The sequence below is a fragment of the Alligator mississippiensis genome, chromosome 12 (genome assembly GCF_030867095.1).
Source record: "Alligator mississippiensis isolate rAllMis1 chromosome 12, rAllMis1, whole genome shotgun sequence".
Lineage (NCBI taxonomy): Eukaryota > Metazoa > Chordata > Crocodylia > Alligatoridae > Alligator > Alligator mississippiensis.
In genome coordinates this window covers 2,776,890-2,791,044 of record NC_081835.1, presented here as the reverse complement: position 1 = coordinate 2,791,044, position 14,155 = coordinate 2,776,890, and the positions used below count along the sequence as shown (strand labels likewise).

Genomic DNA, 14,155 nt, shown 5'->3' with positions numbered 1-14,155 from the left:
ACACTAGTGACTTCTTAATGCTCTATGCACGCTCACTCTTCAGAGAGTTTTAAGCACAGAATGCCAGATATAAATCACCCATCCGATGGGCATTGAAAAAAACGCAGCAGCCGGTTCCCTCCCCGCAGCAGGTCTGCGAGTGCCCTGCCCCTCGGCGCTGAATTTTATTCCGGGGGCAGTCACATTTTCGGAGATCGTCTGGACTGTTCTTTTCAATGCCTAAGTTGCCTTTTCTTCAACCAGTTTCCCAAGATCCACAGCTGGTGTGTCTTGAGTGCAGTCGGTGTGTGTACTGCCGTCGGTGTGCTTTCAGCCTTCTGCATCATTCTCTCCAACTTCAGGACGTGTGTCATTGCAACGTGGGGGGTTTTTTTTTTCAGTTTGACCCAGTCGCATTCAGGTTTGTCGTATTGTATTTGTGTTACGCTAATGATAAAAACCAAAAAACCAAAAAAAAAAGGCAGGAGCACCTGGGTGAAAGGCGAAAGCACGGGATGGCCTTTGTCCTGCCCCCTTGCTTTTCGAGAATTGGCGTTTGCTAGTCCAGCAGGCCGATAAGCGTGGTTGATCTTTCTCAGTAATGACAAACTTTAGCGTTTTCACATCGGGGTGTGAACGTCGCTGCGTGCAGTCAGCAGCGGCATTACGGGAAAGCAGTTTGTTCTGGTACTGTGGCCATCCGATTTGGGGACTGCATCCTGATGGCCCTCTTCACATGCATCTCAGTCAGATGAGTCTCCTGAGGAAGCAGAGCAGGATTGGGCTTGTGGTTTACACGGAGTTGAGTTCGAACGGGCCAACTCCCAGGTGCCTGTGGCGGGCAGGCTGACTTCTTCCTGAGATGAAAGTGGTTTGTGGAGGAAGCCAGCGATCCCCAAGTTCAGCTGGCGCTGCAGAGATACGGTGCTGGCTGCACCAAGTGATTTAGCAGCAGAAGAGCTACTAAATTGGCCACCCATAATGCCTAGCACGGTGGCAGCTGGTGGGCACAAGCATGCACCGTGCCCAGAGGGGAAGGGTTTAAGACTCAGGCCCTTGAATAGTCATTCCCAGGAGTCTCTGCAGAACGGGGTGTTCCCTGGCTGGCAGCGCTGCATCCACTGATAAATATTTTGGACTGTTTGAGCCTGTTTTCCTAAATGTAGCACCCAGGCCTGCTCCTCTATCAGTTCGTGGTGAGCACCCACGGATTTCCATAACAGCAGGATCAGCCCGGTGGTATTATATATTTTCTTACAGATGTTTGGGTGTAGGTTGTGATCTGGGGCACAGATGTGCAGCCAGAGGCAAACTCAGGCTGCCTTTCTCCCTGCAGTTGGTGCAGAGCGTGGCTGCGCGTCAGGCTTGACGTATTCATCCGTCTGCATCACGCAGCTAAGCACGGCAGCCTTTACCTTCTGCATTGATCCTGGGGCAGATTTCTGTAGGCCTGAGCCAGTGGGTCACGAGCAGGGTTTGCGGCTTTAGGAGCTACAGCTTTAAGAAAGCAGGAGCCCAAGTCGTGCAGAATTACATTTATAAATATTTAGCGAGGGCTGATATTGCTGTTCTTTGTGTGTCAGGCGTGCCTGTCGGGATTCACCAGGCCAAGGGAGTTCGAGTCCGACCCGTGACATTTTCTCTGGGGCAGGCTGACGTTGCGCCGTCGGCTGAAATGCAGCAATGCCGACTTACCTCCATGGACTGTCTGACCCTCCCTTTTGAGTCTGTCGCTGGAATCCCTCTGCCATGAATATTTGCCTTCCCCGTGGCAGACACGCAAGCCCCCGAAGCTCGTGAGAGCTGCGCGAGTGGCACTAGGAAAGGAGAGCTAGACCCTGTTCCCCTGCGAGTTATTGCAACTCGGATTGACTTGATGGGAGCTAGATCAGGCCCATTAAGTTGGCCTGTTACCTGCTCTGTGTCATTTGTAGCTTCCTGTGGTCTCCAGTCCAGCCTTCCAGCACGCTCCTTTGGCTCTTCCCATTTATTTCTCAACTTTAGAAAATGCCAGGTGCCACTAGTTGTACCACGGACCTGAAAATATTTGAGGTGGTCCTTTAGGATTTGCTACCTTCTTCATTCACCCTGTCGCCTTGCTGAGTGTTTGTCCGGCCAGCTCCTGCCTAGGGAACTGTATTCTGTGGCAGATACCATTGCTTGCAGATTATCTTCATGTCGTTCTGTGGTCTATGTTTTAATCTCCTTTATTCTGTAAATTAGTCAGGTATTTCCCTGAAATCAAGTCGTCATCTTAATTTTTGAAATCTGTTCTCTCTGGGTCACCGGAAGAACAGATTGACTGTGAAGTTCTTCCAGTAATCAGAAGCTAACTAGCTTTTTCGTGGTGCTTCAGTCTGACATGTCTTACTCATTTGGCCTGTCACGCTAAATTAATGACATGATTGTCCAGCTAAGATGCTGTAATCAGGCCCATTGGGACAGACAGCTAGGAAGAGGAGGATGTAAGAAGACCTCCGTGGCGTGCTTTTGTGCTCCGGGTGGATGTGCCTATCTGTGCGTGTTCACGTGGTTTAAAAAATGGTGATGCATTGGAAAAAGAGGGATTACAAGCTTGTTTCCATGGTGGATGAAAAGCAGCTGCTTGCAGCTTTCTCTCACAACGATGATCTTTTGACACGTTTGATCATTTAACACCAGTAGTGTAGGTTGCTTGCTATCAGGCCAGCTGGGAATAGGGGAAAAACTACCGTGGGATTGATCTTGCAGTCCTCCGGGCAGCTCCTGCCAAGCTTTGAGCCCTCTTCACTCAGGGCACTCTGTGGTTTTCAGGACTCCGGTTTACAAAGCCCAAATTCCCTCTGGGGCATTTGGCCAGCAGGGACTAGGCCTCACAATGACAATTTTGTACAGCATTAGCCATACCTGCCATGTGTGTGGTTTCGGCCAGTAAAATCCAATGTGACCAGAAAACTATGTGGTGGGCTGAGAGGATACGCTCTATACTGGCCTAAATTTTGTCCAAGCAGGAAAACGTTGAGGTAAAACGCATGCAGTCACCGGAAAGCAGCTGGGATACGAAAGGCTACTGCAGGTAGAGAAAGCAACTGTGACTTTCAGGATGCTCGTGCAGACCTCCGGCATCCCTAAAGAGCGCAGATGGCATTTTTCTCTCTGATGATTAATGCAATATCTTACCGAAAGAAAACAAAAACCTGCTTTTGATATGAGAGATCAAAACGTCTAGAGAAGCTCCTAAGATTGCGAGACCTGAACAGAAATTAATTTATTTTTTTTCTTCCTTGTACTTCTTGAAGACACCAGCCTGAGTAGAAGATAAGGATTAAAACAGATGTGCTTAGTGCTAGTTCATCTGCTTAAATCTAGCAGCATCTCAGAGCAGTGATTAAAAAGCCATCTCTGACTTTGATGAAATCCATTGCCATGATAATATTGTGTCCCTGATAGCCTTCTTATGGGCCTCCTGTCTGCCTAAACCGGACATGGGCATGGAGATGATATATGGATTATCTGGGTCAATTATACACTTAATCTGCCTTCTAGGGATTAAATGTGCATAGATTGACTCTGCGTATTTGGCTTGTCCTTGGCAGTTATCAGATCAGTAAGGTTGCCCTTACCAAAAAGTCTGGTAAGAACTTAATCATGCAGTGATATGGGCCCAGCAAGGCAGGCGTCGTTACGGTGCTCGGTGCTTGGTGCAGAAGGCTCGATTTACCACTTCACTGTCACCGTGTACACGGCACTCGGAAATGGGGGGCAGGACAGGGGTGGGGGCAGGTCCACGACAGAGCCTGTTTGTGTTTGCAAGAAAAATCGGGATGCATGTGTGCTGACACGGAGCCACGCTGAAACCAGCGGGTTTGGGCGTGGAGAAGGAAGCCAGGGATGGGCAGTTCAGGACAGTCCAGAGGGCTGTTTGCCTTCAGGTTTGACTGTACCGGCACTCCCCAGCCTAGAGACTCTCAGATAGCTTTTTTGGTATCTTCCCCGAGCTGGAATACAGCCCCTAAGGATGCCTGGCTCAGGAGCCAGCCCCGGGTTTTGAACTGTAATTGCACTGATGGCTAATTGATACAAGTAGGAGACAGTGGTGGAGGGCAGTAATTGAGCTGGTGACTTAAACTAGTCGTGCACCAAGTGGTGTAGGTAAGGAAACGCTTTGGGCATTTATACACGTGCTAGGGGAGGCGTGAGGGGGGTGCTTTAATTAGCGCAGCTCCAAGACTCACACTAATTAAAAGCACCTGGAGTGTCATGTGTATCAGCGTCCCTGCGCCGAAAAATGGCGGCGGGGTGCTTTGAATGAGCTCCAGTTTAAAGCGCCCCACTGCCATTTTGCAGTGTGGCAATGCTGATGCATGTGACGCTGGAGGCGACCGGAGCGCAGTATTTTGCGTGCTCCAGCAGACTCGACTGATCAAGTCTGCTCGGACGCGCTGGAATTACAGCGCATCCGAGCGGGCTCCCTGCGTGTGCATAGGAGTCCTTTGCTCTTGTGAGTGGTCCTGATGGCTTCAGCTGAGACTGCTCGCCTGAATAAAGAGATCTATGGAGGAAAGAAGTCAAGTGCCCACACCAGACACATCCCTGGCATGGCAACCCTCTCATCAGGACTCGTGTTTGTGGAAGCCAGAATTACCCATGTACACAGGGCTGCAGCGTCGCACGGAAAAACAGATCCCAGAATTGACTCTGGGCGTTAATAAATGCTTGCAGCCACATTTGTTGCTTGCTCTTAGACAGAGACAACAACTATTTTACCTCCTACACAGCTAGACTGCTCATTAGGGTACTCTCTCCCACTTCCAGGCCGAGATGGAATCCACTGTGCTATTTCGTCTCGGTTGTTTTTGCTGAAGAAGGAGTGAATTTTGAGCGGAAGAAAATAAGGCAAAGCAGCTTGGGGAAACGCTGCCTTTTTTGAGCTTGTCTTTCAATGCCATTCCCGGTAGAATTTGTTTTTCAGCGGAGGCAAAACATGTTGCTGTTTGAGCCTGGCGAGTTCCCGTTGATGGGAACGTTTGCTTTCGAGCGAGGACGGTTGGATGCAGGTCTTGTGCCTCCTAGCAGCTGAATAAAGCAGTCGCAAAGTAAACCGCAGTGGCAAATGCAGTCAGCTACAGTTTCTGCTGCCCAGAGGACAGGGCACATTGCGCACTGTGTTTGGGTTTGGGTCTGCAGCAAAAAGGGCACATTGTCAAACCCCCATGGCACTTCACGGCAGCTTTCTTCCTCTTTTGTGCTGCCAGAGGCATTTAATAGACATTCATCCTAGCAAAGCAGGGGGGGCATTTCCTTTCTGAATGGGGCTGGCTGCAGGTTTCCCAAGGTAGTGAGGCCAAGCTCGCATGTAGCATCTTACCTAGTAAGCACGTTCCTTTTGAGAAGATTTATTCTTTCATATTCAGTTAAGTGGGTTTCATTTAATTTATTTTGAGGAGAGTCTTAATAAAATAAGTCCTGTATCTCTTGCTGGATTTTGCATGCTCGTAAGAGTTATTCCTCCTCGATGTCTTTATCAGAACAGCTTTTCGTGTTCCAGTAGACATTTGGTGAAGACAGTTAATTTGTTTTCTTTTGCAGAGGAGATTGTTCCATTAATCATTCTAAGAAGTCAGACTGATTGCTCTGTTACTTTAAGGTCAGCCTAGGCTTGCTAACATAATGCGCGTGGTACTTTTTAGCGTTGGAGAATATTTCTTTCAGGGTAAGCTGTAAGCAAAAAAAAAAAAAAAAAAAAAAGCTTGATTTTTGCCGTGAAAAGACCCCCAACCAAGGGACTTTGTGTGAAAAACTAGCACTGTCGCATTGCATCGCAGAAGGCGAAGCGTTCTGCATTCTGCTATGGGAGGTCACTTTGCTTAGCACCAGAGGCTTTCCAGCTTAGCCAGCACAGATTGTCAGATTAGAGCAGTACGCACACAATCGTAGCTGTGCAGTACATGCAGGTTGTGCATATAGTACGGGGCGGGATCTGCTCCCTGTGTTGGTGTCGAGGGGGGTGGGGAGGTTTCTTTAGCTAGTTTAAGCTCCACGTTGGATGCGAATATCAAGGTCCAAACTTGCATTCACTAACAATCCCAAAGTCCCCCCCTCAAGCTGAAGCTTTGGTTGCAGGTGTGGGGCCAGAGTTTGTAAGTGAAGATTGTCGATACACATAGCACCAAAAAACCAGTGCATCCACATGGGACAATGTTTTAGCAATGGAGTCAGAGCTGAAGAAGACCAGCCCATGCCTGAAATTCAACAAGTGCATTTCCCTTCCACCCCTGCAAGTGCCTATATCGGCCTGGGCAAACCTGCCCCAGCCCACTCCTGTCTGCACACAAAGCCCCCACCGTGCACTGGAACAGGGGGCTCGAGCTTGTGCAGCACAGAGAGCGGTGGACGCTGGCTGGGGATGTGGCAGGTCCTTGGGAACCTGCACATCTGCTGGCCTAAAACCCTGTTTTAGGGGGGAGAGGGCAGGCCAATGGCCCCAGGCCCCCCTGGGCTGCAATAGTCACCCACCATGGGCTCCAGCAGTCACCCAGGTGGCCCTACAGCCTCCCCCCGGCCTGCGGGATGGGGCTTGTCACACCACTTGCCGGGACAAGCTCCCCGCCCACCCTTCATGTGTGGACAAGGCTTTGGCCTTGTGCATGGACAATGAGAGACTGTGTAATTCCCACCCCTCCCTCCCTGGTCTGTGGCCCCAGACAATCGCTCGCAGTGCCGGTGCGTGAGCCAGCGGTGCATGCGAGATTAGCAGCTATAGGCCACTTCATTCTTCTTGGTCGGCAGCTCTTTCCTTCCCCGGATAGTCCTTTGAGCCTCACCCGGCAGGACTTATGATATCAGCGCACAAAAATGCTAGAAAAGGCAAGCCTCTCTCTTGGACCCCCGCCGGTGACACAGGGGATCTCTTTTTCCCGGCTCACAGTGAATTTCCAGCTCGCAGTGAATACCTAGGCACTGGCAGCCGTTAGCTCCTCCTTTTGCAATTCACTGGGCGTACAAGAGGATTCAATTAGAGGTTACCAGGTCCACGTGCTGACATCTCCTGATTCAGTTCTAGGGTAAAAATACAAAGAAACCCAGGCAGTGGAAGTACTGCGCGACATGCAGTGTTATAGCGCACTTTATTAATCAGCGTTGCATCCAGTAACACTGTCACTATTATATTGCATTGACTGAGGCACTTGACACCAGAAAATGCTGCGTGGGTTTTGTGTTTAGCCGGGACCCTTTCTGGAGGGGCCTGGGTCAAACATGCCGACCCCTTTCTGTTTTTTAGAGAGAGTAAAGAGAAAAGCCATTTCAGAGGTAGTGTCTGTGCAGGATGCAAGGCTCTCCCTTGCTCGTGCAGAAGCTGTCCCATCTGTGATCGGTCCTCAGGTGGTCACATCCTGGGCACAGGCATTGTGAGTGTTGTTCTACCTACTTGGGAGGAAGTAATGGGCTGAATACGGAGCACAACCCCAGCCCTGTTTAGCACCCAGGAGGAAGGCTGCACCTCCAAAGCAGCTGCCACAATGACGAGCCGCAAGGCCATGAAACTCAAACACCCGAGCAAGGCACCTTCCCCTCCTCTGGGCTGCAGGGCAGCAGGAAATACACAGGGGCCCAGGAGAAGGAGCATGGGGGAGACTGGCACTGCCAAAGGTGGCAGTTTTGGCCCTCAGCTAAGCTAGGACTGAGCCCCCAGCTTGATGCTGTTGAGTTGCAGGAAGCGCAGCCACACAACAACTGGAGTCCTGGCCACTGAAAGCTTTTGCAAGGCCAGACTCCTTCACTTGTAGCATCCTCCTTTCAGTGGAGTGCCCTGGACTTCTGGGAGTTTCATTCCTAAAGACATATTTCTGGGCATTTCGTTCCCTTTCAGTGCTGGGGTGTGCAAAGGGTGATCCCAGATGCTGCCGTTTCCCAGCCTCAGATGTCAGTACCATAGCTGCACCGTGCAGAGCCACCAGAGACGGGGTCTGCCTGGGTCTGAGTCCAGAGAGCAGAGACGGGGCACGTCATGACATCTAGGTAACAGAAGACAGGTCCCGTGGGGACAGGATGGATATCTTCTGGGAGAGAAGGGGTAATTGCTTCAGAGCCCTTGATGCTAGCTTTACCCACACAGAGAGCGCCAACAGGGCCTCCATGAATTAATCGTGCAGTTATTAACGATAGAGATATCACTCTCTTTTAGCATGGATCTGTTCAGGCTCCAAACCCTCCCTCCTGGGTGGCTGCATTCAAGAGCTTCCCCTTGCCGAGGTCAGTACGGGCTCGCTGCTCCTACCCAGTGAGATTGCATGCATGAGTAATGTGGCTTACATCCATTTGGGGATGACAAGCCCCTTCCAAAGCTTGCTGAAGTCAACTGGAATCAGATCAGGCTGCCATGAGCACTTCCAGCATGGAGCTGCTCTTTGCACTGGTGTTCCCCATCTGAATGCCTGCTGCTTTTCTTCCAAGCCCATGGCAGGGTGACCCCAGGGGCTGGATGGGAGTTTGGTAGCTAAATCCTATGCAAGGGTCTGAACGTGCAGAGTCCACCATGCAAAACCACCATGTGGCTTTGGGACAGCATGAATGAGATACAAGAACGCTGGCTTGTGTCGTTTCCCAGGCGGCTGCACTTAGTCCCAGGCTGGGGAAGGGGCAGGAGCTAGTGTTTGCAATTGGTGTGTATGAGCAATGAGCATCTGTGCGTGGATAACACAGAGGCTCCGGTGGCTGTCTACAGACACACTGAAACTCAGAGTTAAAGATCCTCCCCCCGCTCCCATGTGCTTAGGTGCTGCCACACACAAACGCACGGCATTTTAATGTCCCGGGACACAGGTCCCTGCGAAAGGAACTGCAAGAATGTCTATTTTAATACCAGGTATACGCAGACCAGCCGCCAGCAAACCAGCCCTGCGCTCAGCAACATTCAGGAGGAAACTGTTGGTGAAGGAGCAAGTGGGTTAGACGTGTCCCTTCTCTCAGTGATAACGGGAGTTGCATATCTCATCCAGTAAACACGGCACTGAAAATGTACAATGCGGGAGCGTGTTCTATAGAGACACCAGGAGGGGGGTTTACATGCAACTTCCATTAACACCAATGGAAGCGGCAGGCAGGAGACTCCCTCAAATCCAACTTCAACCCAATTAAGGGTGAAACTCCATCCTTAACTCGCCCTGTTGCCAAGGTCCCCGAGCAGTGGGTGATCTTAGGTACCATATGTACTGCAAAGCGCCGGCTGGGCTGCAACGCAACGGTGTGCGCGTTTCAGCTTTCGCTCTGGATTCCCTCCCGTGTGTTGTGTCAGGCAGACCTCGTACATGATTCTCACTAAGTTCTTGTGGTTTATTTTGGAGAAGGGGGGGCGGGGGGGGAACTGATGTAATTCAATACCGTTTACGACTCAGACAGATGATTAATAGTTCAGGGTAAGAGCTTAACCCTATTATGTAATGCCGACACTGTGGTATTATTAAATAACAATGCAAATGATTTTAATATCAAGCCCCTTTGACTTTATAACACCCCCCGGTTAAGTTTTCAATGTGAATGAGATTTCACAGCTAAGGTATATAATACGCAGGGGGGGAAACGGTCAGAAATTACTGAGTAGTGTAGTTGCAGGGGATTATGCAAAATGTAGCAGCAGTGAAATCATTACAGTATTATTTTTTTTTTTTAAAATCCTTGCTGAAATGTAAGTCTGTAGCCTTAGGGAAAGCAGTTCAGCTGTTTATTTCAACAAGATCTTGCTATGACTGTTGTGTATGATGCAGTATAGAGATATAGAGTGCTTTAATGGTGTGACAAAATAAGAAAAAAGTGTGGTCGTGCTTTTTTAAAGCAGTTTTACACGCTCTTTTCCTTTCATATAAATGTTAGTTAAAAAAAAAAAAAAATTAAACATGTTTCATGTCAGGAGGAAAGTTTTCACTAATATGAAGCCCAATCTTGCAAAACCTTTACTCTCTGAAGTCCTTACTCATGTGAGCAAAGTCCCTTAGGCAGGATCTTAAATAGTTTGTGTATCCAAAATATTTCTGATTTGTGCGTTCTGTTTCTGAACATAACCAACTTGCAGCTCCCTCGTAAACTAGCACAACACAATCTGTTATCAAAAAAACTTCGTTACCAACTTTCATTTTTCTAAATATATATATATATAGTGCATAAAAGTTTAGCATGAGCTGTGGGGGGAAATAATCTATCTGTTTTATAACAAAAAAGCAACTGTCTGCAGACTTCTTAGGTAATGTCTCATGATTGTGGGGTCTGTGACACCAAAAGATGAATTTACTCTTAGAGTAGGTTCAGATATACTTGGAGTACTCTGTAGACTATTTTACTTACTCAGAGGTATGACAGAGGGAGAGCGTCTATATATTCTTTTTAGGGAGTGCTGTATTATTTTATAGTCTGGTGGCAGTAATAGGAGGGAATATGATATATACAATATTGGTGTATAACCAATTGTTTGTGAACATCTGAAGTTTCTAAACATGGTAGTAATAGAGGAATATAAGCATAAGCTTGAAAGGCTAAAAAGCAGAAAGACCCACACATAAATGCTATTATGTACTTAATGAGGCACGGTTTAAAAAAAAAAAATCAGCCACACAAGTTGGTTTTATCAAAGAAAATGTATAAATAACAACCAGCGATTCAACCTGCTTCACAAAGGGAGAAGCAGAAGGAAATGAAGCTAGCACTTCACTTGTGGCATTCAGATAATAGTATTTACCAGCCTAATCTTTTTTGGCTTAGAGATTGACAATCAAGATATTATTATCAACAGGCATTAACACAAACACAACGCTTCCATTTCTTTTCTTTATTTTTTTAACAATGTCCCTAAGTCCTTTAAATTTAATTAAACCTGGACAGTTCTCCCACATAGTGCAAATTAGACTTAAAGTAATATTAAATATTTGTTCTCAGTGACAACAAAAGTGTTGGTTTGTGCACTTGGGTTTAAACACATGCACACGCGCACACACACACAGGGGGGAAAAAAAAATTCAAGCTAATCAAAGTTAAAATAAAGTCTCCCCCCCCTCCCGAAGACTACTGTCTATAACATGTTGTTCCTTATAGAAAGTGGGATATGGTGGCATTTGCTTGATTAACTTGCTCGACAAAAGTGACAGCTGCTGTGGGTGCATGTAGATAAGCTGCGCAGCGCAGTTCCGCCTTTGTACATCTGTCAGCAAAAAAGGAAGAATAAAGAGTGAAAAGAGACAAATTGGTCCCAAAAGGCAATCCATTCAACTTAGGAGGTTTGCTCTATTCAAGCACTCGCTGTGAATCTCAAGTACTAGGTAGCTTATTCAATTTCATTCATTCTTTAGAATGAGCCCACAAGTGTTTAATTTCTTATTCTGTCGCATAAAAGGGGGAGCTTTTTTTTTTTATTGGGAGCATTAATGGTAAGACTAGCTGGTCAATGCCTACAACATTAACTCATCCTTAATTTTCTGTTTAACTGCATGCTCTTAGATCTGGTGCCGCTAATCTTGATATCTGTAACATGGTAACTTCTCGCTGACTTCTCGGATTCAAAATCCAAAAATATTCAGGTGCCAGATAGCCACAGATTGTGTTGTGCTGTGGACCTGGGCATTTGCAGATAAGCGCAAGAATTAGCATGAGGCCATGATCTCAGCGAGTGCGAGACGTCATAGTCCGCTAGGGATGATGCCCATGCTCAGACCACATAGGAGCCTTAAGTCACGGGTTAGGATCCCAACGTGGTAGCCTGTACAAACACACGAGGCTGCACCCAATTACACCAACTGGAGATTTGGCCCAGCGTGTGTGCGTGGCTGCAAAAAATAGGCTGCCTTGCTCGGAAAAATAATCTCACCTCGGTAAAACAGTGACTCAGAGATCAGGTTTCTAATGGAGAGAAAAAGGCCCCTGAGCATGGCAGTGTAAATTAATAATAAAAGCCTGGTTTTCATTGAGAAACGGGGGGGGGGGGAGGGGGAAAAGTTTATGAACAAGTGGGATGGGTATTACTGTGTGGGCAGGTCTCAGCTTTCAATCCAGAAAACATATGTTAGCAGGGGAGACATGTTCTTCTTTCTTTTTCCTTTTGTGGCAGAAGGTTCTCTGCTCCCATCTTTTAATTGACAATGGAGGCCCAGGGTTTGATCTGGGAGTCTTTTGGGGGACAGCCGCTCCTTCCACCCACTTCATCTGCCACCGTCCGACTCCTCAGCATAGCGACTGCGTTCGTGTGACTGTGTTGGATTTTCTAAGGTGCCTGTCGCTGCAGTGCCTGGAAATTCAAGGCCCTTCTCCTCTTCCCCACAGCACTTTTGCCTGGAGCTTCAGGTGAGAGCATGGGGCATGGGCTGGAGCACCAGGCCCCTTTCAGTGCAGGGCGAGAGAAGTGGCAGGTCAGAGGGGCATAGGACATGGCATTTCCTCCACCCTTTTCCATCTAGCTTAGCGTGCTGGAATGGCTTCAGGGCGTCCCACTCGTATCCAAGTCTGGCTTGTGCTAGTGCACAGTAGTGACCCAGCCAATAAGGTGTCACACGCTGGTGTGTAAAGCAAGATGGTCTTTGTTCTCTGCCACCTCATGCTTATTGTCATGTATGCCCATGCATAGCAGGTGCGATGCTCCCCGATCCACACCTGATCCTGTACCACTCTACACTGATTTCTGCAAGGAGCAGAGGACTAGGAGGGGCCAACCATTTTGCCCAGGTGATTCTTCCTGTGCAGATACAGGTGTGAAAGGCCCCTTGCCAAGGCAGGGGGGCAGTGACTCTTTCAGGCCACTGCCATCCCAAAGCCAGAGCAGTCCCGTGCTGTGCCAGCTTTCCCAGGCGTATGGGCTGAACCAGCTAGTGGCAGCACAGACGGGAAGGGCTGGGAAGTAGCATGGAGGCCTCGTGGCCATTTCCAGGCAGCAGAGAAGGACTGTGCTGTCCTTCAGCCAGTGCCTTGGAGGTTTCTGAGGCATTGCAGAGGGAGATGTACCCAGAGGACCTGGAAGAAGAGGAAGGGGGCCTGAGGGTGTGGAAAACCTTGCTAATTAGAGAAGAAATCCTTTGAAGGCCCAGGTATGGACACCAGGGAATGGCGTTGCATACGTGCCATTCCCTAGGTAGCCCATACCTCACTTATTTTTGCTGAGAAGCCCAGGATAAGTTGCCACTTGAGTACCGTATCCTACCTCAGTAGAAACTTTGGTCTGGCATTTCAAGAGATGATGCAAATCTCCATAGTGCTGCTGGCCCCTGGTGCAGCGGGGTGTGCTGGAAGCAGCCAACTCCCACCTGGCCCCCTCAGCCGATACCCTGAGGATCTGACAGTCTTCAGTGCGGCTTGCTTAACAGCAAACAGCCTTACGTTATTGGTATGAAAGGAGCCGGTCATTAGAGTTCGGGGCCACGTGCGTTTGGGGATGCTGAAATGCAGCCAGAGGTTACGCATGTCTCACCCTGCAAGCAGGGCTCATGTTCATGTGCCGTGGAGCTAGACAGGCAGTTTGCCAAGGCAGGTCTGGATTCACATAGGTTTGTGTACGTAGTGTGCATGCAGAGTAAATCCACAACCGTGTGCAGGCTCAGTTCCTGAGGAGCAGATTTAAAAGCGTCCCAGGGCTGCAGAAATACTTCCCCTCCTAAGGGAAATGCAAGAGAGGAATTGTTGCTGCTCTGAATGCTTATGAGGGCATTAGAGGTGGAATTTGGTCTCCTGACCTGACTTCATGGAGGCGATGGCTTGCTGCAGTACCCAAGGATCTGGCTTGTGGAGCAGAGAATGGACACCAAGGGCATGGGCAACATTTCCCCCGCCCCTGGCTCTAGTATCTGGGAGAGAGCTGCTATTTAAAAGCAAATGTGCCATTACATGCAGAAATAAAGCTTGGGACCATCCCAGAGTGTGTTCCTCTCCTCTCCCCTTCACCGTGGTCCCCGCTTTTGCACTGCCTGTATCCCGGCTGGGGCTGAAGAAGCATCACGGCATTGAATCCGTTACCTTTGGGACACCTAGAATTCAAAGGTCCGTTTGAAAGGCTCTTTTCAACGTTTCAAAACAAGTTTGCGTCCCAGACAAAGAGCAGGGCAGCCTGCATTCGGCGTATTCCCGTGCAGGGGATGTCACAGTTTTAAACAGATTTGAACTGCTTGGATTGGTTCTGGTTGGAAAGCAAGTACTGAAATAAGAGGTCATAGGGGAGAGTTACTATGGT

The 14,155-nt window shown here is 48.7% G+C and overlaps 2 protein-coding genes across 6 annotated transcripts in view; one reads left to right on the top strand and one right to left on the bottom strand.

The window, feature by feature from the left end:
* Positions 1–14,155, top strand: part of CADPS (calcium dependent secretion activator) — a 245,143-nt gene that overhangs the window by 221,356 nt on the left and 9,632 nt on the right. The gene's annotated exons all lie outside the window — the stretch shown is intronic.
* CEP15 (centrosomal protein 15) overlaps positions 10,763–14,155 on the bottom strand; it is a 44,959-nt gene continuing 41,566 nt past the window's right edge. Inside the window, exon 6 of the mRNA XM_059715934.1 lies at positions 10,763–11,146. Coding sequence (XP_059571917.1) covers positions 11,069–11,146 — 78 coding nt within the window. The 3' untranslated portion in view covers positions 10,763–11,068. The remainder of the gene's footprint in view (positions 11,147–14,155) is intronic.